A 22,438-nucleotide genomic window follows, 5' to 3' on the forward strand; every position below is an offset into this window, starting at 1 on the left:
AAGCGCATTCAACACCGTGTTCCTGTTCTGCTCCTAACCACAGCGAACCTCTCCAATTATCTTCCAGGTGGGGGCAACAGTAAGCCAGTTTTGTGTAATCGCGGCCGTGTCCTTCTGCATCAGGAGCTCAGGGCGCGGGGATGCGCTCCCGCAGAGGCGGGCACCGCGCACACCCCGAGCTCCAGCTGCCCGGGGAGGCCCTTCCAGCCTCTCTGCGGGCCAGGCGCGCCCTGCCCTCGCTGCCGAGCGGCCCGCTCACCCTGCGGCCCGTCCGCACCGCCGCGGGGCCACCGTGACAGCGGGGCCGGCACCTGTCACCCCGCCCCGCCCGCGCCCTCACCCCCGCCCGGGGCTCCCGGAGCTCGGCCCGGCCCCGCTGGGCCCCGCCGGGGTTACGTGTCGCTCCTGCGGGCGGCCCGGCCCCGCGCCGAGCCGTTGGCCGTGGCCCCGCCGGTGCCCGCCTCGGGCCGGTACTTGAGCCAGCAGATGAGCCATGTGACGACCACGGAGAAGAGGGCGAGGATGCTGGCGACCGACAGGCAGATGGGCCCCACCGGCGAGGGCGATGCCGCGGCGCCGGGCGCGGCGTCCCCGCCGTACTGGTTGACGAAGATGAGGCCGGTGAAGAGCAGCACCACCATGGAGAGGAAGGAGACGACGACGCACACGCAGCCGGCGCTCAGCGCCGCCCGCTTGCAGCTCTGGCAGCTCTCGTAGCCGCCGCCCGAGGAGCGCGGCCCGGCGGGGGCGGGGGGCGGCGGGGCGAGCGCGGCCGCCGCCTCCCGGGCGCGGGGCGGGCGGCGGGGCGGCAGCGGCGGCAGGCGGTCCTGCGGCACCGGGTCGCGGGCCCGCAGCTGCGGCGGGCAGGCGGCGGCCAGCTTGGTGTTGACCGGGAGGCCGTGGACGCGGTGGTCGGGCAGCGCCGTGCGGTGGCGGCAGAGCGGGCAGGCCAGGGAGCCGCCGGGCGAGCGCCCCGGGCCCGGCTCGGCGCCGGCGGCGGGCGGATGCTGCGCGGCGCGCAGGTGCAGCTGGCTCAGGCACTCCTGGCAGAAGGTGTGCAGGCACTCCAGCAGCTTGGGCGCCCGCCGCTCCAGGTCGAAGTAGTTGTAGCAGATCTTGCACTCGTAGTCCTCCGAGCTGGGGGCGGCGGCGGCCGCCGGCGGCGCCGCCACCGCCGCCTCATCCTCCCGCCGCCCGCCCTGCCCTACGCCGCCCGTCTGCGCCGGCTCGGCCATAACATCTCGCCGGAGGGGGACGGAGAGAGCCGCGGAAAGGCGGGGAGCGCCGGGCCGGCCCGCGGGGAGCCGCGGCAGCCGCGACCCCGCCGCCTCCTGGCCGCGCCCGGGGGCTGCGGCGGGGCCCGGCGGGGAGGGCGGGGGACGGAGGGAGGGCCCGGCCGCCTGCCTGCGTCGCCCGCCGCGCTGGCGGTGCCGGGGGCTGCCGGCGGCTGCCGCGGGCGGGGGGCGGGATCGGCGCCGCCCGCCCCCGGGAGCGGCCGCCGGTGCGCGGCGGAGGCTGCGGTGCCTCTGTGCTGCCCGCCCGGCGTGCGGGGCTCGGCTCGGCTCGGCACGGCACACGGCACACGGCACAGCACGGCCTCGCTGCTGGCTCGCCGGCGGGAGCCGCCCCCGCAGCCCGACCCGGCGGGGCTCGGTGCTCTCCCGCAGTCCCTCCGCCCTGCAGCGCTGCGGGGAACGCGCCTGGGTGCCGGGCAGCCCTTTAATCCTGGAGTGCGTGTTGTTAAAGCGTTCTGCGGGTTTTAACAGCTGACGAGGATTCCCCGCTGTCAGTATGCTTTGAGACCCGCAGTTACAATGTCATGACGCTCGTTAGGCACGAACGCGGCAGGTGAAGGGTTAATATGGGAAGGCAGGGTGACATCTCTTTCATACACCGCAGCTCGCAGGCTAACTGATATTTTACTGCTTTTCGGAAAGAACATTTTGTGCGCTGTGATTCTCGTTCATGGTGCACGCTGAGAAATAAGAGGTATTTTATTCCGGAAGCTGGAGGCCGAAGGAGCTGCTGGTGTTGTTATTTACATCCTGACATCACTATACAATTGAGAGCTTTCACCCAGTTTAAGGGAAAACATCCAAACAGTGAGATGCCCACAGCTGTAATGTTATATGTTAAACAACCTGATAGATTTCACTACATCAAAGCCTGCGCTGTCTCATCAGGGAACTCTCTGGAGAAACTCTTTTATCTCAGGTGTAGCAGAGGCCATAACAGTGATTATTTCTCTCTGCAGTTCCGACGATAGCTCTAGGCAAATAAGGCCCGTGTTTCAGGTACTCTGCCTTGCCTTGCTGTCTGGCTAAAGCTGCATCTTGGGCAAATCCACTCTGGCCTGAGAACTGTGTCATCTTGGATGCTTCTGCCCTCCTCTGCCGTGGGACATGCTGGATCAGGGGTGCTTCACAGCAAATGCTCTGAAAGCTCTCTCCTCCTCAGTGCTGTCTGTGCTAGGGCTTTGTTCTTGAGCTCTGAGCGTTCTTGAAAAGCAGGGGAATCATTGTTTAGAAAGACTGACTTGTTGGAAAGATAAAAAGCAATGTATTTGTAAACTGTGATGACAGATGTGATGATTGTCCTGGCCAAAGGGGGAGCATATCTCAGCTTAGCATAAACTGAAATCATGGGCTAAAGTCAAACAGTGAAAAGTAGGAATGTTCTCTGTACAGAGAGACATTGTTTTATAATTTATCTATATTTAAGACTAAGAGATGTCTTAAAATCCTTTAAAAATGTTGGTTGTGCCTCTAAAAAAAAGAAAAGTGACTTTTGTTGTTACTGTCCATAGTGCTGCTTGGCCTGTGCAGTCAAAAATTACCCTTGTTTAAAGGCCCACATTGGTTTGCAACCTCAGAGCTAATCTGTCTGATGAACTTGGACTTTTTCATCTACCTCTGGTAACTTCCTTTTCTAAAATGAAATCTCATTGTATTTAGTCATACATCCTTATATTCTAAAATGTATGTTTCTGGTAGTTTGTCTGTTTTGGTTTTGGTTTTTTTTTGGTTTGGGTTTTTATTTTGATTTGATTTGGTTTGGTTTGGTTTTTTTGCTTGCTACTCTTTCCCAGTTAGCATCATCTTCCCATTTAATTACTTCACTGTTAAAAGATGTCAGGTTATCCCAGGCACTGCCCTTTTCTTTAATATTACTGCCACTTTCACGACTCTACAGCCTCCAACAATTTTCAAAACATGTGAAAGTCCTCAGATCCACACAAATATGAATTAACATTTCAAGTACTTTTTTTTGAGGCACTGTATCAAATGCTTTAATAGGGTCCAGATACATCAGCTGCATTTCTGGTTCAGAGTGCTTCACCCCTGCCTTTTGTGTTCTGAGTTTTCTTATCTGATGGATATCTGCCTTGACGTCAACTGAAACTCCATCTAATAAGTATGTGAAAGTCAGCACTGGAAAAGCTTCCTGTAATTCAGGCATGAAAACTGCACAGGATAGATGGGGAAGTTGAGCATAACTGAAAAAATAATAATCATTAAAAACAGCTAAATGCAAAATTAGGATTAAATTTACTCTTTTCTGTGCTAAATCTAAGGATGGGGGAAACTGGTGAGTGGTCACAGAAACATCCTGGTTCCCCATCACCCCTGTGAGCACAGTGCTGGATAACTCAGTCCCACTCAAGCAAGGTTATCTTGTGCTGTGCAGTCCCTAGAGAATATTGTTTAGCACAGCATGTAAAGTGCATGGGCCTCACTCCTGGTGAGATGCTGCGTTGTTCTGGACCAGCACAACCCCTCTTCACCTCTTTGTTTCTCTAGTGGCACTTGCAGGTTCTGTCCTTGCCCTTCTGCTGGCACAGGAATTCGTGTGATGACACGGCCAGTCAGCTCTTGGAGACAATCCAGCTGAATGCTTTTTACTTTTTAAGTAAGTTTTTTCTGCTGGAACAGCTCAGGGAAGCAGGTTGTTGCCTGGGTGCATGAGGTCTGCAGCCAGTGGGAGGAAAAATGCCAGAGGCTGTGTGGTCAGGAGAGGAAATGAGGTGGGACCACAGCGCGGCTGAATTACGTACATTTACCTTACCATGGAACCAAGCCATGAATGATTTCAGCCCTCCTGTCCCAGTCAGCATCCTGCCATGTGTGTGTTACAGCTGGGTCAGAGGCAGCTTGGCAGCCCCTGGCAGCCCTGTCTCTGCAGGACAGAGTCCCCCTGTGTCTCTCTGGGAGGCTCTGTGTCCCATCTGCTCCCTGTGCCCGCTGCTGCCCTGGCTCCTCAGTCCCTTGGACAGGGAGGGTGCCCAGCCTGCAATTAAAGGGGGCTTCTTACCTGGATCCTTCAGGTGACTGACCCTGTGACTCTTCACAAGCAGAGGAGCTGGGCCATGAGAACTGGAAAATACCTCTGTGCTGAATTTGAAGACTTCCTAGGCAGCGAATTGAAGAGATGAAATATTTTTTCAGATTTTTGGAAAAGTTGCCGTATTTACAGAGATCCAGATATATTATCTCTTTTAGTCACTTTAATGACAATGAATGTTTATTTTTTGGATTGTCAGGTTGTAGGGACTGTTTTTTAGTGGGAAACATGTATCAGTTATTGTAAGAAAGCCCCAGAATGTGTCTGAGCTGATTCTGAGGGCTGACTTTTGTCTGAAACACTACAGAAGACTTTAGATGTTATTCAGCAGAAGTTGCGTTAGAAATTCAGGGCAAAAGTGGCAAACAACCCTTACAAAAGACACATTTTTCCACTTAATCTGCAGCTGGTAAGAATTGATTTTTAGTGTGGTAAATATCAGGCCTAATTTATCCCGTACAGTGTGCCAGTTTCATGCTGGTGCAAGATTTGGTCTAAGAAGAGTTGTAACAGTATAAATTAACAAATCAATGAGTCAAGCCCAAAAGCTCATAGAAGAATCCTCCTGTTTTTCATAAGGGACATATTGACATACACCCCTGCAGCAATAATGTCATGTTAAGGTAGTTTAATTCCCCAGAAAGTCTGTGTTCTTATACAATAAGTGTTTTTCACTTTTGATGGGTGGCAAAAGATGTCTTATTTTTATGCCCCATCATTGCATAATAGGATGCTGCATCATCTTCTGCTTTCTTCACGTTGACATTTTATTTCATATAAAGTATTTCTGAATAATTTATAATTAAAGTGCTTTTCTACCTTTTCTGTATTGGAACTTCTGTAAAAGCTATTGCATGTTGGTCTGTTGCATTCAGTACTGAAAGGAACATTCACTTTCAATAATATTTGAAAATAGCCATTTCAGGGAGCTGAAAAAGAGAAAATGGATTACAATTATGAGCAATTCTACATCAGTCACATCCATATAAAAATATGTTAATCTCTTAATGTATGTAATAAGAAAGATGCAGAAGTAGATGCAATGTTTGACACCACTCTCCTACCAGTAAAACCTTTATTGTGTTGAATCTGCTAAATACTGTCCTGTTTCAATTGGCTCAGGAAATGAGAAATGTCTGAAGGACAGACCTTTGCTGACCACTCACCTCTTTTCTCCAGGGTTAAGGTCTCAGCTTCTCCTCCTCACACAGTGTTCACCTGCAGCCCCAAGCACAGACACACTCTGGCTTGTGTCAGTATCATGCCAAATTTTATTGGCAATAAAAGGATGAGGGCTTAAACCTGGGGGTGATGCATAATTTCTGATGGGAATGATTTCTTGTTGTTCCCATCCGTGTCTTTTCCATAATGTGTTTTCAGCACATCCCTGCATTACAACTGCATTACAAGCTTTTGTTAAGAAATAATGAAGAACCATTTGAAATTGTGAGGGCATGTCCAGCAGGTGCATCTCCTCCAACAGCTAAACTTGAACAGCACAAAGAGATCCCCACAGATGTGCTATCCACAGAAATGTTTGAGCTGATGGCAGATGTGGGCTGGCTCTGCAGTTTGGGGAGAGATGGATCTGGGGTCCCCTGGGCACACCTGGCTTTGCTCCAGCCCATGGGAATTTCAGGTTGGATGGTTTGGGCTCCAGAGCTCCAAGACAGTTCCCATCTCCTGTGGTATGGCACGTTATTGATGGCTCCTTGGAGCAGCAACTGTGTTAGGGCAGATCTGCCCTGGGTCTTTGCAGGGATTTCATAAATCTTACATTTTATAAATCTTTTAGAAAACAGTATTTAAATTGGTACAGTCTTCCAGGTTGTCCGCAGCTTTTGAAACAAATGTATTTGTGTAAAATATACCTTCTTCTAAGCTAATGGCACTTCTTCAAACTGTGTGGTGATGATATAATTGAATCAAGAATCCAGGAATTTCATTCTTGGATTTAACTGTTGGTTTTTCGTTTGTTGTCTTTTTTTTTTTTTTTTTTTTTTTCAAAAAGGAACAAGCTAAAAAGAGAAAAAGAGGGAAAGCCTCAGAGAAGCCTTTTGTTTTAGCCAGCACTGTGTCTTCTGCAGTTCAGAGTAATGGTGAAAATTTAATCCAGCACTGGGTGCTGAATGCAGTGTGGGGCTGGCGGAGCCTGTTGGGGCTTGCCTGGAGCAGGAGCCTCTGCAAGGAGAGGGATTTCTGTGGAGCAGGGCATTTTTACATGTGGAACTGCTGGTGCTCAGTGGCACCTTGGAGCTCAAAATTATGGTTCTGTTTGCCACAGTAAAGCAGCTGGGTAGGAAAATGTATAAAAACAAGATTAATAATTATTATTAATTGTGATTAGAGTAATTAGTGAATGCCAGCATGGCTATTAGCTCTTGGGCAGTTACTTTATGCTGCCCAAATTGTCCTTGCACTGCAATGACACAGTCTATGGAATCACTTTAACAGATTACTTAGTCCTTTTGGGAACTCTGTTTGGAAGACACAGTACACATTCCAGTTACTGATTTTATTTCAGGATATCATTGGTAACCTTGAGTTAAAATAGGGATGGTTATCTCTGAAGTGAAATCCTGAGCCAGTGAAGCTGCTTAAGAATTTTTGTCATCGGCTTCAAAGTGGCCAAGTTTTTGTCCTTGATAATGACAGGGACATTTTTTCCTTTTTAAGACAGCTTGGAAACAACTACTGTTGTTCAGACCACAATATTATGTATATGTGCTTGAATCAGTTCAGAATGAGAAACAGATGCAGAATTTGGGATTTTTTTTTGCATATATGCAGATATTAAAATTCCAGTTAGTTTGTTTGTTTTGAGCTGAAGTGAACACATGGAAATTAACACATATTATACTGACTGGGGGTTTTGTGTAGAGAGAAAAATACCATAAAGTTTTAAAATAAACTTTAACATCTTCTCACAAGAAATAGCAAATTTAAACATTGCTTGACATGAGCCTAAAACCTGCCTGGGTCTTTGCAACCCTGGAGAAGTCCAGCCTCTGCGTTTAAAAGAGGCAGAAAAGCAAAAAGCAAGTGTTAGGGGTGAATTGGGAACAATTCTAGATTCCAACAGAAAACCTTGTTTTGTTGCTGTATCAACCATGTACTGAGCACTGTGTGCCCTTTGGTGCCTTCCCTCTAGGAAGGAAATATCGTAAAAATCCCTGACACAGGGAATTGATTGGCATCTGGCTCCATTGCTTCAGAATGCTGAACACTCACTTTATTAGAACTATACTATATTGTAATAATACTAAATTACATTAAAGAGAGATACTAACCTATACTCTATCATACCATGCTTACTTCTAACTTCTACCTTCCTTCTAACTTCTGAAAAACGCGTGACTGTCAGCTGATCCAACTGGTCACCTCAGGTAAGCAATCTCCAGAACACATTCCACATGAGCACAACAAGAGGAGCAGCACATGAGATAAGAATTGTTTTTTCTTTCTCTGAGGTTCCTCACTGCAATTCCCAGGAAATATCCTTGGGAACTGTGCCTTGCTTTTCTCAGTGAAGAGAAATGTGGCCACAAGGAGATGTTCAGGCACGAGCGGGGACGGGGAAGACCTTGCACATGAAGGAAACCCCACAGAGCAGGACTGCACAGCCTGTGGAGGAGGAGGAGGCTCAGGGGGATGCTCGAGCAGGCTAATGGGCTCTGCTGGACCAGCCCAGGGACTCAGACACCTGCAGAGATCTCCAGCACCTCGGGGGGATGGAGGCGGCCAGGGGGTGCTGCCAACTCCCGAGCTGCCCTGCCAGGGGACTGTAACCCCAGCAGGAGAGGGATATCTGATTTGTTCCTTGGCATCTCCTGCTCCCTTGTCCCTGCTGCGGGCCCCTCGTTCTCACAGTACTGGTGGGGAGGTTGAGAAGCTGCATTCTAATGGGCTGATTCGAAATTAAATATTTTGTAACAAAACCAGCTTACCACCGGGATGTCTTTCTGATGGGGGTGAGAACTCAGGATGTAACCTTTGGAGAAAAAACTCTTCAATTAGCTAAAAATGAGGTCCTAGCTGAGTCAAGAAAGAGATTCCTTCATCCCAATTTAAAATCTAAATTACATTAATTGAAGAGTGTATGGTTTCTGAGTTTTATGAGTAAGAATAACTGAAAATTGATTAAATTGACATTTCTTGTTCACAGTTGTTTTCCACACAAAAATGTGGACTAAATTTGTGGACCCAGCAGTAAATGCCAGTTTGGAAGAATTCCACTAGATTCATTGTTGCACCTTCCTTAGCCAGTGTAGAATCAGACCCTGCATGCACAAGTTTTCTGCTTTTAGACCTGGGGGAATATAATCAGGATCCAGGCTGGGGTTCCATTCCAGATCAAGTCTTTCACATGCAGACTATAAAATCAGTAAAAAACAAGCTTAGTTTGGCAGGGACTTTAAAAGAAACCTTTGGATGATTTTATCAACAACAGAAGAGGCAATTCGTTCTCCATGCTAGAAATCAACATATATCTCATTTTAGGAGATGTGATCTATACTGACTGGAGGTTTTTTGTAGAGAGAAAAATGCCATATTTGAGAGAATTTTTCTTAGGACCACCTCAAGTCCATGTAAACACTTCAGCCTTCAAAAACCTTATCCCCTAATCTCAGAGAAACATTCTTGCCCAACATATTTAGATCAATATTTTTGGTTTATTTATTTACGTTGTCTTTTTGATTGTCTAAGGCTTCAAATAAGATTTTAGAAGTTTATCCCAAGTTTCTGTATTAATTCTGCAGGAAGCTTGAACATTGATTTAGGAGTTGTGGTTTGGATTTGTAGATGCTAATGCAAGAAAGCTGCCAAGGAATGCAGCTTCTCTCAACTCTTGCACTGAAAGAGACATCAAAACCACTAAGGAAAGGAGCTAAAACCTGATTTTCTCTTCAGCCATTGCCAGGAAAGCTTCCAGCCAGATGGATGATCTGTGATGGATGGTCAACAATCATAGTTAAAAGTTCTGAGTGCTGCCATTGCTTTTCAAAACGGCATATTCCCCAAAAGAGCGCAAATAAATAGAGCGATAATGGGGTGGGCATGGGTGTCTTATCTAAAACAATCACTGAATTTCTCAAGTCTTGTTGGCTTGCCCAGTGTGTGTGCAAGAGCCACAGGAAATGCTGCCCTGACACCCCCAGGTATGGTTGAACACCTCTCAGAGCACATCTGGCATTCAAAAGCTTGATGCAGAGGAAATATTTTACTAAGATACTTAAAAAAAAAAAATTAAACTAACCCTCCATGCAGTTGACAGAGTTTGCATTAAAGGGAGATAACCAATTACGGTCATATTTCTCTCCTGCAAAAAATGAAAGTTCAAACTCCCTTCTCTCCCCAGCCAGCCATTTGGTGATATTTAAACACATTTCAAGCAAAATGTTTGGTCTGGAATGAAGTATAGTAGAAAATCTCTCCTACTATAAGTTATTAGAAGTGAAGGATCATATTTATGATCCTATTCTGCAGAGGGAGGAGGGAGCTGCCCAGGCAAGCCCCCTGCTCTATCTTGAGACACTATGGTTTCACAGCACTTGAGTTTTTGCTTCTGATTTAATGTCTATCAAAGGTCAAATAAATCCAGTTTGAATAAATGTTTTTAGAGGAAAAAAATTTAATTGCCTGCCCCCAGTTCAGTGATGTCTCCACAAGGAGATCTCTAAATGGAGCTTACCCCTGTATTTTTGTCTTCCATATGGGCCCTTCTCCTTTTTTCCTTCCACTGAAGATGGTCACATTTTTAAGGGTTTGCAAACTGCTTCAGAAAGGAAGGGCAGGACAGGCTCAGGCTCTGGAAACACACTGGTCACACCTAAAAAACTTCATTTTTTCAGCTTAATTTATCCATATGGAAGAACAGCAGGGCCCCTGCTTCATCAGCATCTCAGTAGTAGTTTCTAGAATCAGGGGTAATTCACAGATTATTAAAGGTTTTTCCCACTGCCCTGTACAGTTAATTTCACAGCTTCCTCTATTTGAAGTGGATAACTTGTATTATTTTTAATGAATCAAGGTAAATGCTGTCCTAATGGTTGTTTCTATCTACTATCCCTTAAAAAATGTACATGTGCATCCTTCTTGGTTTGCTGCCAGTCAATCAATGTCACAGCATTGACAGATGGATGTGGGATTTTTTGCTGTCTTTAAAATAGGATCAATGACATTAAAGCTTGTCATGTAAATAGTAGAAATAAAGCAGAAAAACCCAAGAGCTATTTATGTTTTTTAGGATGACATCTGTAATGTGGGTGGCATAGAATGGAAAGTAAAAAAATTCAAAGCTGTTCATAATTGAATGAATTGACTGAGCATATATTTTTTTAGCAGTTTAAAAGGCATTAGTTATGCAAAGTCCATGCATGCAAACAAAATAAATGTATGAACTAAAGATAAACCTATGAACTGGTTGCACAAATCTCAAACCATTTATTTGCTCATTTTCTACTCCCAGCCTTTTTTCTCTGGACTGTTTGCTTCTGAACAGACTTTTTCCTGAAACTCATAAATTGCCTGAAAAAAAACATAATTTAAGAGGTCAGCAGCTCCCAGCAAAAGCCTCTGCTGCCCTTCACAGGATGCTTTTTGTTGGCTGAGACTCTGCAGGGACCAAACAACCCTGCTGGCCAGGCTGACCTGCCCTGGCAGTGCCCAGCTCCATACTGCAAATAGATTTGAGACAAAAGAAAAGAGCCCTACGTCTCTCGCATTCCAAACAAGTGTTTGACAGAGTGACTCATGCTGCCATAATGCAGGGATAAACACTTGGAAGACATAAAGCCGCAGCTTTAGGGCTGCTGGCAGGAAGTTTGATGCATGTAAGATGTCACAAAGAGAGGTTTCAAGGGGAGGGCAGAGAGGTGCCTGGCTCCCAGATCCATCCTCTGCTCTGGGCAGGAGGAGGAACCGTGAGAACATGCTGGGTACAGAGGGCATTTGGGAGGGCTCTCTGGCATGGCAGGGTAGAGCACTGCCCCCAGCCCTGGGGAGTGCCAGCTGTGCCCCAGAAGAGGGGCAGGATTGAACTCAGCAGCTCCTGTCCCTGCTTTTTGTTCAGATTCCTGCCCATTATCAGCTGACTGCTCCAAGGCTGCACACCGTGCTCAGGCTTCTGCTGTGCTTGTGGGCTCAGACCAAAACTGGCTTCTCCAGAATGATGGATTTCTTGAAGGAAAAGGCAGTCATGAAAAGCAGGGTATTACTCTGTATTTAATAATTATTACTCGAGAACTGTAATCTTGTCTCCATTCCTGCTCTTGCTGAATGAGGATTCATCAGAGAGCCCATGCCAGGAGATGTCTCAGAATGAAGCAAGCGAAGGGAAAGGATGTTTGCCCAGCTGTGCCCCTCCAGCAGAGCTCTTGTCTCTTCAGCAAAGCTGCACTGCCAGCCTGGCCTTTTCCAGGGGAGATGGTGGTAAGGGTCTGGAGCTGCTCACCCTTAGCAAAGACCCTCCCAGGCCCTTTTCCAGCAGTGATTTACAGAACCTGCTGAATTCCCTGGTCTTTGTGCCATCCCTTCAGTGCAGGCACTGAGGGCTGTAAGCAAAGATCACCAAAGATCACCATGGGAGCTGCAAAAAAACCACTAAAAACCCTTTCCACAGCTTCAAGCCCTGGGGTAACACTTAACCCAGAGAAAGTGAAGTTTTTACCATTTTAAGCCTAGACTGTTGTTGATAAAATCAGATTTTTTTTTCCAGAGAGCTTGTATATGATATTTTAAATCAAGACAAGTCAATTCTTATGATAGTTAAGTTTTAAAAAATTCTTAGGAGTTAAGTTCAACTTTTCAAAACAACATTATTCATTCCTCTTCTGCTGTTGTCTCCTAGAACACTGCAATAGCAAAGGTGGCCTACAAATAACCAGAAACATTGTGAACACCTCCAGGAATTTCACAGTAGACATACATGCAATTGAAGTGTCCAAGTGATATGGTGCAAAATAATTATTTAAATAACACGCTAATCTTCACTGGAAATTAGCAATACCATTTCAAGCAATGCAAATCATAAGCAATTACATGGAATTATCTGGTTACTTACACTGCAAACAGAAAAGTTAATTATTTCTGCCCAATACAGCACCCACAGCTTCAGCACATTCCCTTTCTTGCAGTTTTTGGAGCTTCTTTCATCCTCCCATGTTTTAAACTTTGCTTTGCTTTTGTACTTACATTCTCTAAAACTGAAAATGCAATCACCTATATATTAAATAAGCATATTTTAATAAAATTATGTGAGAATTATTAACAAATGGGTCTACAGTTCCATTTTCCCCCATGTCTAAAGTTGTAGGACTTGGTGAGCAGTTTGGAGCCCAAAGGACTCATGAATTTAACACACATTCTGTGCTGAGGCTTTACATTTTCGGACCGTCTGTGACAACTGCTGTGTGTTCAGTGCCTTGAAGGCTGCAGAGGGATCACAGGGTCCAATCTTTCTGTATCACTCAGCTAAACTAATGAAGATATTGGCATAGAAAACATTTTCTCTTAGTCAGAAAAGGCCTACAAAATGTGCAGACTTGAGACTCATTACAGCTGTGCAGACTCCTGTTGCGATTCTTTCTTTATTGACCTTTTCCTGCAAATTTTTTTCTCTAAAAACATTTCTTCAAACTGGATTTTAGTTGACCTTTGATAGGTATTAAATCCAAAGCAAAAACTCAAGCGCTGTGGAAACCATAGTCTCTCATGTGTTGGTTTCCAAGGGCACTTTCTACAGATTTTTTCCATCTCTTCACCATATTTCAAAATCTTCAGTTCTTCCAGCTAATCTGAGTAAGCTCCATTTTCTTGCCTGCAAGGTTAGTGGGTGGTTGGGTCTGACATTCAGTACTGAAAGTCTCAGATCCAAAATAATGTGTTCAGTAGCTTGTCAACTAAATATAATGAAAAAACAAAAGTCTTATAAAAAGAGTACTTGTAACTTGTAGTATTAAAGCATACACATTTTAATGGTTTCTTTCTCAGCAGAAAGAGTAAAAAATGCAAATTGCCAGAAAACGGTGAAGGCAGATGAAATTAAGAGTCGGGCTCTGAGTATGCTGAGAAAATGTCAGAGGAAATGAAAACATGTGGGATGAAGCTGAGGAGAAAATTTGTTCAAGCCTGTTTAAATACAATGCTGTGGTACTCGGTGAGTTGGTAGGATTTCTGTCTTGACTTATGGCCAAAGGATGTCTGTGTGTGTGTAGGGTTTCTGAGTGCCACCCCTCCCTCTGGCACAGCCACATCTCACTGCCACGGTCAGTGGTCCCAGGCCAGCGTGTGCTGATGTGTGCAGCTCTGCCCTGCCAGATCCTCAGCATCCCTCCCGGTACCAGGGACCCTGCCAAGGCCTCTCCCTGGCACCAGACACATCTCACCAGGCAGTGGCTCTCCACCTACTGCAGCAGCTCCAGCAGAGGCTTCAATTTGTTCATGCTCCTGTCGCTTCAGTGGTTTTTTGTTTGGAAAGCCACAGTTCTGACAGTTGTGTTTGTAAATCATAAGGCACTGCCTCCTCAGAGGGATCTCAGCGGAAAGAACTCTGAGTGTGAGCTTCCACAGTGAAATGTGGCTGCTGTCTGCAGAGTGACAATAAAACCTGTGCTATATTTTGCTCCTCCAGACCCATTCTCTCAGCCTGGGGGAAGACAAGGCTTGTCTGGCTGTCAGGATTGCAAACTCAGGCTGACATCTGAAAACTGAGCTGTGCTCTCCTACCACCATCATCCACCCCCAGCCCTGGAATTTGTACTTCACTCTTAACTTTGTTGATGCTGAAGGCAAAATTATCCACCATCGTGACAATGACACCCGTTGTTGTTGAGGAAATGCCTTCAGCACAAGGCACTATTCTCAGCTTTCTCAAAAGTTATCTTTTGTATTCTCATCTTTCATGCTTTTCCTCAGCCCAGAGGTGATTTTCTTCCCTTGTGAAAATGTAGCTAAATACTAACCAGCTATTAGTGAGATATTTTGGCTCTGGATGAGGTGGTTTCACTAGATAAAGCTCTAAAAGCTTTTTTTTTTTTGCTACTGGACAATTTATAAATGACTTCTTTTAAACACTCTGAGAATCGTACTCATGTAGACTTTTGCAGTGCCATTGATTCCACTGGCATATTAAAATTAACAATAAGTAGAAATTTCCCCCTTACTTTTTCCCTCTACTAAGTTTAGAGTGAGTTTGATTAATAAAACCTGAATCCTCATCAGCTGGATGCTGACATCCTCACTGAGACACATTCCCACTAACCTACGTGTGCACCTGCAGAGGAATTAGGGAGAAGCTGGCTGTGAATGCTGAGTTCTATTTTAATACCTGGGAAGTATGATAATGACATGACTATGTAGGCAGATCAGATAAATATTGACTTGTGGTTGACAAAGAGATGTTTTAAAATACCCACCGAGTGCTGGCTCCAGCCATGTACTTTCATTCCTGCTTTCCTGCTTCCCACTGTGTCCCTGGATGAGATCCTATCCCACTGGCATCAGTGGCAAGGCTCCCAGCTGCAATTTTACTGTAATACAGCCCTGTAAAGGGCTGTAATTTTGCTCTTCAAATTAACATGTTACAAATTTTTGTGCTTTTTTCACATATCTAGGAACAGGAAAAAAAACCCCACAAATATTTCCCAGGTACTTATGAGTGCACCTAGTAAATACTACAGCTGTTAAAAAACAAACCCAGAGGCAAACAATAAATAATTTCCCCAAGTAAAAGAGTACAAACACATAACCTGCACAGGCTGCCTCCCTCCTCAGTCCCTGTGAGCTGGTTCCAACGGGGGAGCCCTGTCATCATGGCCAGGGCTGTGTGTGCACACACCAGCAGCGAGGAGAGCACCCGACACAGGATGGTTGGGCAGACCTCTGCCGACAGAAAATTGCCTTTGGAGAAGATAAAAGAAAATGAATCACACAAACAATTAAACGAGATCTATGGAGGCTGCCCCAGATTGTGGATGGGGGGATGAAGAGCTGTCCCTGGGATTCCTCACAGAGGCCACGTGGCCCCAGCCCAGGCTGGGTGATGAGATGGCTCTGCCATCTCTCATCTTGAGAGTACTCATGGAGCCTGGGTGAGCATCTCCTGCAGGCAACACAAACTGTGGCACAGGGACACACTGACTTGTTAAAAAAGCAAAGGAACGTGGCTTTGGTTCTAAGTGTTCTGGAAAAAAAAAAAGCTTTGATGCCCCCTTGCATAATTTAAGGTATTTGAGAATGAAAAAAAGGCAACAAACTTTAAACAAGTGTATGTTGAGCAAATAATGATTGTGCAATCCTTGTATAAAATATATTTCTGGGAATAGAAATGGGCTGTTCTAAGAAGAAAAAAAAATTGCACTGGTGGAACTAAGGTGCTAAATGTTTTAAAAATAGGAATCAGCAGGGATCACCTGTGGCAACGTTTGCAGCCCCATAACTTCAGGGGCATCTTCCAAGGGATAACTCCTCTTTTTCCTGTAGGAAACCCCAGGGCTGTATTTAAGGGAGAAAATATTCAGAGATGTATCCTTACAGGTGTATGTGTACACATGATGTATACAATGCAGGTGTGCAAATATTTGGGAAAAGAAATAAAAGCTGATTCCAAAACTGGACAAAATGAAACTGGGGACAGCTCAGGCTGTATTTTACAGAAGATGAGCCCATGCAGCATGGCATCCACGCCTGTTTTTCCCAAAGATCTTGGTGCGATTTAGAGCATTCTATCTTCAGGGAGAACAGCATGGCAGGAATAACACCAAAGAAAAGGAACACGCTGAATGTCCTGTCCTCGCCGCGGGGGGCACCGCGGGGTTGGGAAGCGCAGGGCCGGCAAGGGGCGCTCCCGGGCGGGGCAGCGCACCTGTGCGGGGCAGGGCGGGGCAGCGCACCTGTGCGGGCAGGGCGGGGCAGGGAGGGGCGGGACCTCGAACCTGTTCGGGGCAGGGAGGGGCGGGGCAGCGCACCTGTGCGGGGCAGGGAGGGGCGGGACCTCGAACCTGTTCGGGGCAGGGAGGGGCGGGGCGGGATCTCGCACCTGCCCGCGGCCCCGCGGCCGGCGGGGCGCGCTGGGGCCGCGCAGCGCGGAGCTGGCGGCAGCATGGCCCGCCTGCTGGGCACCCTGCGCAGCTCCCAGCCCGTGGCGCGCTTCCAGCGCTCCTGTGGGCTCTTCCCCGCCGCCGAGGAGGGCGGCGGCAGCGGCGAGCCCGCGGAGGGGCCCCGGGACGGCGGCGTGTGCAATGGAGCGGCCGCGCTGCGCCGCCCGGCCGGCGCTGCCCCCGGCGGGGTGCGGAGCGGCCGCGGCCCGCAGGTGAGTGCGGGGGGGCCCGGCCGTGACTCAGCAGAGCCGCCCCCGGCACCGAGCGCGCAGGGATGCCCCGGGAGGGTCCCCCCGCTTCCTGCCGCCCGCGGGATGGGAGGAGGGAAGAAGGGTTGGGGCTGGAGCGGGGAGCGCTGTGCGCTGCCGCAGCCCGGCTGCATCCCGGCCCCGCTGGGGAGGCGTCTGGGGGCTCTCGGCGCCCCCCCATCGCTCGGGGTGGGGCGCTCGGTGCGAGCGGGAGTTGCCTGCGGAAGGGCCTGGGGGGCACCGCGGTGTGGCCCCGGGATGCGGCAGGGAAGGAGCAGCTCTGCTCTGTCTCCGAGCGGGGCGCACCTGCCGCGGTGCTGCGCTCTGCCCGGCCCCTGTCCCTGCCCGCTGCCCAGGGTGTGCGGCTCTGCCCCCAGCCCCTGCCCACGGCTGTGCCCGGCCTCTGCCCGCTGCCCACGGCTGTGCCCGGCCTCTGCCCGCTGCCCACGGCTGTGCCCCCTGCCCGCTGCCCACGGCTGTGCCCGGCCTCTGCCCGCTGCCCACGGCTGTGCCCCCGGCCCCTGCCCGCTGCCCACGGCTGTGCCCCCGGCCCCTGCCCGCTGCCCACGGCTGTGCCCCTGGCCCCTGCCCGCTGCCCACGGCTGTGCCCGGCCCCTGCCCGCTGCCCACGGCTGTGCCCGGCCCCTGTCCCTGCCCGCTGCCCACGGCGTGGGGCTGTGTCCCCAGCCGGGCCCGGCGCTGCCCGCTCCGGGCTCAGCCGTGCCGGTGCAGCCGAGCCGCCGATGCAGACATGCAGCGCTTCCCGCTGGCCAGGCAGGTCGCGGCGTTTCCCGGCACAATCTGTAATTCCCCTGTGTATCAGAAGGAACAGGGAAAGGTATGATGCAAGCCGTGTGTACAGGTCGGACGACCTGCTTTTTGCCTTACTGTAATGACTCGAATTCATTACCAGATCGCTTTGTGGTGCCTTTTGGAAAGCAGGTGCGATAATGGGCTTTCAAATGCTACCTGCAACATAAACATGGAGCAGCCATGAATGTCACAACTCTACCACTCCTTCCCTTCCGTGCTATTTTACTCTTCCCTGTTCCACATCTGGTGCTCAGATTCCCATTTCAAGCATCTAGAATTCTTCCTTAGCTGCTGCTTGACTCTTTCTCGATTAGATGTAGTTCAGTCTGTTCACTTCTGAACAGTAAGCTCTCTTTTGGGTAAACTATGCAGATAATTCACTAAAAGATTTATTGTCACTGCTTTCTTTTGAACAGTGACATAGTTCATGTGGCAGTGTTGATACTAAATCCTGTCCAAGTTAATGCTCCATGAATGCAGCTGTTCACCTTGAGCAATTGTTTTGGGATTCATGAAGCAAGGCACAATTACCTTTATGTGAAGGGTGAATGTGTTCTGCTTGAGACTCCATGAAACTTGGAGATAAAAGCAGAAGGATTTGTTTCCACAGAATTATGGCACTCACTTCTGAAACATGAAAGTTCAAACACCCTTAAAATTGAGATGGGAGAATAGATTGAACAGCGTTTCAATGAAGTGCTAGAATTATGAAGACATGGTCTCTGTGTTCCTTTTTATCTAAACTGGGAATGAAAATCCATTTTTACAAGGAGCATCTTCTGCAGCCTGATAAGAAATGTGAAAAGTGAATTTGGATCTCCCTTAGGCTGAGGCTCAGACTCTCTGCTTTGTTGCTAAATGACCTGGGGTTACCTTGATGTATCTGCAAGTAAACAGGTTTAGGAATCTCATTTAAATAGCTAATTCCTTGGCCCTGAATTCTCTATGGATAGTGTCATTTTCTTGCCACTAGCTGCAGGTGTTTGCAGAGAGGTGCTGAGGTGCTGCTCCTGCATCTCCCTCCTGGAGCCTTGTGTGGCTCTGTGCTCATCCATCCCTTCCTGAAACTTGGGAGTTTTGGAGTCATTGTCATCAGGACAGTTGATTTCTATAGGGTTGTATCTTCCACACTGCTTTGTCTTTACTGTCACAACTGTCTTAAAGATCCTCAGGTTCTCCTGTGTAAGCTCTTGGACAACCACTGGGTTACACCTGTGAAACTAGAGCCTTTTGCAGGCAGTGAAGATGTGAATGGCTTACTGGATGATGGGACTGTACAGCTCCAAGTCTGCAGGACATCCCCTCTTTCTTCAGTGCCAGCTCTCAGGCCCCTGCATGTGACCTGGATTGTGTGGCAGGGTGGCCCAGCTGAGGGCTGGGGGCAGTTTGGGAGAGGATGGACACACCTGGTAGGGAAAATGCTGTACTGCATGGAGAGGAGAGAGCATGTCTCAAAGGGGTAAAAAGACAGAACAGCTCTTCCTCTGGAAGGAGGAGGCTTTTAATTATTGCAAACATTTGTGCCAGGAGTGCTGCTCGCGATTCATCACTGTCTTTGTTTATGTATAACCTGGGCATGAAGTGTGTGTTTAAAAATAAAAGCCACAATGCCTGATTACAGTGGCCAGCAGCAGCATGAGTGGCTGTGTTTCTGAATCTTGTAAATCAGCCCTGCCTGCCCCACAGGAATTGCCATGAGATTAGACAGGGAATGAAGTGCTTAGATGTGACAGCTGTGGCTGTGTGCAATTCTTAAATGTTGAATCAGTCACCTAGCCAGTGTGCTTGATGTTCCTTGGTTACCAGATCACTCAGAATGACTTTTTAATACCTCAAATGCAAACTCTGGTGTCTGTGGATGATAGAGAATGGTGCTAGTCCAACACACTAACTGGACTTGGACCAGATATTGAATATATGGGCTTGTAGTGGACAACCTGTCTGGGTTTATTACTACAGAAGACAAGAAAGAAACTCCTTATAATTATCCTGTCTAATACTAGTTTCTTTTTTGTACTGCTTTCTATTATTAGTTTGTTTCACCAGAAATTTATTTCTGGAACAGCTGAAAGGTATCTTTTCCTGACACTTTATAGGAAATCCTCAAGCTGTGCTCTTAAAAACATAAATATACTACCTGAAGCTGGTGTTCTGTGAGTGGCCAAATAAAGGCCATATATATTTTAAAAGTGGAACTTTGCTTATCTCTAATCTCCTGGTGGACTTTTGCTCCTGAAATTGATAGCCTTAATGAAAGGGTACGAAAGAAAACAACAGCCTTCTATTCAAAGTTCTTTGTAGAGATTTGTTTGTCTTTCTCCACTCTTCCTCTCCCAGATGCTTTATCTTCTCAAGATCTGTCTTCCTGCCTTGCAGAGAGTACAGTTCATGTTTACACTGTAGTTATTCCTTAACTGTCGGACCTGCTCTGAGCTGGCACAATGCTTACAGACTGCCTGATGCTGTTTAGTGATTGTATGGCTCCTGCTCATGCTGTAGGTGAGGAGGACAATAACCAGGATCACAGCCAGGTGATGGTAGCAGAAACAGAGAAGGTGGGTACAAAGTGCACCTCCATCTCAGATGTATTACAGTCCCCAAAAATGTGGTAAATTACTTGCAAGATATAGATGAAAACACTGTTTTTGCTGTGATGGGATGGTTGGTAAATGGAGCATGTTTGCTCTAGACCCTGAGTTAAGGTCTCTCTTCCATGGTGGTCCCTTGCAATAGATTTTTGCACCAGCCTCAAAGTATTGCTTTTTCACTTTAAATGGTTTTGCAGGCTTGCTTTGTTTCATGTTCTTTCCCTTTCCATGCAGTAGTGAGTTGGTGGTAGCTGGGATAGGTTCAGCAGGAGAGGCAAACCCCTGTGAAAAAAGCCCACGAGCACTGCTAGGAGGACAGGCTCTAGTGCTAACACTTTGTGCCCCCAGAGAATACAGCTGAACTTTTGGAAGCTCCTCAGTTTGGAGCTGCAGCTGGGGAAACACGAGCTGCAGTTTCTGGTTTCAAGGGGCTGAGCACAGGGCTCACATTCCCCATCGTTGCTCTGGCACTCCATGGTCAGATCTGCCCTACCTGGAGAAGGTGGGAGCTCCACCATGCTGCAGGTGTCCAGGCCTTGGTTTGAGGCACTAGCAGCCAGTGAGGGATGGTGTTCATCTGAATGAATGAGATGGTTTCATGGAGGGTTTTGGCCAGCCCTGAGTGAGGGTCCTTTGGAAGATGACAGCAGAATCACATCCAACTTTCAGATAGTGTGTGTCAGCCCTGGGAGGATCTGTCAGCCCTGGGTTTGCCTCTCCTCAGGGAGCAGCCTTGCATCCCCTCTGCAGAACAGGCTGCAAAGGCAGCTCTGTGCTGGTTGTTACCATCTTATCTTCAGGATCCTGGAAATGCTCCAGGACCCTTCAGGATCCACAGGAGTTTGTGAAGATTTGCTGATTGCAGTAGATGTCCTGGTGGTGCTGAGAGAGTGGGTGCTGGCACAGGGGGACACGAGGGGCTGTGCTGGCAGCCCAGCTCCTTACACTGATGATGATGATGATGTGCTTCATGACTCAGTGCTTCCTGGCTCACAGCCTGAGTCATCTTTTTGGAGGCCACTGGACCTCATAATGAGGAGCTGTCAGGATCCTGGGATTAATTCCAGTGCTTGGAGGTGAGCCACTCACTGCTTTATAATTCTGCTGACTGTCTTGGGCCATTACTTCAGATATCAAGCAGAATGATAAAAGTTAATCTGCTGTTGTTTTTCTCATTTTGGTCTCTGGAGAACAGGAGTACATTTAACAAACAAGAACCAGAGAAAATGTGTTCTGGAAAATCCCTTTGGACAGCCAGTTCTTTCAATTTATCTCATTTTTATGCTCTGCAGGGAATGTGTATGGGTCATCTGGGCAGGGGAAAGTGACTAATGGCTGCTATAGCAAGTAAATCTGAGGTCTAGAGCATACAGGTAGTGTTGTCTAAACCATTATTTTTTTATTTAAAATGTCTGTTCACTTTCTTGCTTTAAAGGGTGTCAAATCAGTCTGGTTTGGTGAGCACCTGTAACTTACTTTCTCAAGGTAAACTGCTATTGGTCTAGATGTAGAGGACTGTGAGTGCTTTATTATGGACCTAAATTGCTGATTTATTTATTTGTTACTAAATTGTGGAATATTTATTACTAGATATAAAAATAAAAATATTTTATTTAATCCTTCCTTTTGAAGACAGCTGGCAGCTGCAAAACACTGTCAGTAGGGTTCCCTGAGCCTGTGGGTTCTGGCACACAGGAAATGGTCACTATCAGCCCTGGTCAGGTCATTTTTATCCCCTTTGCATCTTGCTCCACTGCATGGAATTGTGGCTGCTTACTTAAGTCAACCACTTTATGAGGTGCAGTGCCTTTAGTGTTCCTCATTGCCATTTTCTTTGCCAAGTGAGAGTGTTGGGGAGCTTTGTTTTACAGAGCTCCATGTCGGACATCTCAGTTGTGCCACAGGAGCAGAGCCTGGATGTTTGCAGTGGGAAGGGCCCAGCGGCATTGGCAGTGAGGAACCTGTTCCCTGACAAATGTACAGCCCACCCACCAGGCTGCGTGGCATGCAGCTCAGGGCAGAGCAAGCAAAGACTGAAAGAAAGGTCTAGGGAGGAGAAAGGAGTCCCCATGGAAGGGCAGTGCCAGCCATGTCACCTGCAGGTGTGAGGTGCCAGGGTGAGTTTTGAACTGGGACTGACTGAAGTGTCAAAGCTTGCAAGCACCTACCAAAAAGTGCCACCAGCTGGTGCCAAGCTCTGCTGGCTGGGGGAGTGCCAGGGGCTGCCCTCATTCAGAGGGGCAGGAGAGCCAGGCCTTGCAGCAGCACTTGGAAACATCAGGTTGGTCTCTTGTGTGTTGCTCCATCAGAAAGAGCTGACATCAGCATGGCCTGCACTGAATGCAGCTAA

General features: G+C 47.9%; 2 protein-coding genes across 2 annotated transcripts in view; one reads left to right on the forward strand and one right to left on the reverse strand.

The window, feature by feature from the left end:
* Positions 1–391: 391 nt before the first annotated feature.
* LOC134423957 (zinc finger protein ZFPM1) lies at positions 392–14,146 on the reverse strand. The gene is made up of 2 exons (XM_063167528.1): positions 14,068–14,146; positions 392–1,750 (listed from the first exon to the last, which is right to left on the reverse strand). Exons 1-2 carry the CDS (start codon positions 14,144–14,146, stop codon positions 393–395), a joined length of 1,437 nt encoding a protein of 478 aa, XP_063023598.1. The 3' UTR covers position 392.
* Positions 14,147–16,441: 2,295 nt separating this feature from the next.
* Positions 16,442–22,438, forward strand: part of SGPP2 (sphingosine-1-phosphate phosphatase 2) — a 35,083-nt gene continuing 29,086 nt past the window's right edge. Inside the window, exon 1 of the mRNA XM_063166791.1 lies at positions 16,442–16,651. Within this exon, the coding sequence (XP_063022861.1) occupies positions 16,442–16,651 (210 nt within the window). The remainder of the gene's footprint in view (positions 16,652–22,438) is intronic.

The sequence above is a fragment of the Melospiza melodia genome, chromosome 12, assembly GCF_035770615.1.
Source record: "Melospiza melodia melodia isolate bMelMel2 chromosome 12, bMelMel2.pri, whole genome shotgun sequence".
Lineage (NCBI taxonomy): Eukaryota > Metazoa > Chordata > Aves > Passeriformes > Passerellidae > Melospiza > Melospiza melodia.

Coding starts and splice junctions, on each gene's coding strand:
- LOC134423957 (XM_063167528.1), bottom strand. CDS start 14,146: ATGGTGGATAATTTTGCCTTCAGCATCAACAAAGTTAAGAGTGAAGTA. Junction 1,751..14,067: donor GCTGGGGGTGGATGATGGTG/GTAGGAGAGCAC, acceptor TAAAACCCGCAG/AACGCTTTAACAACACGCAC.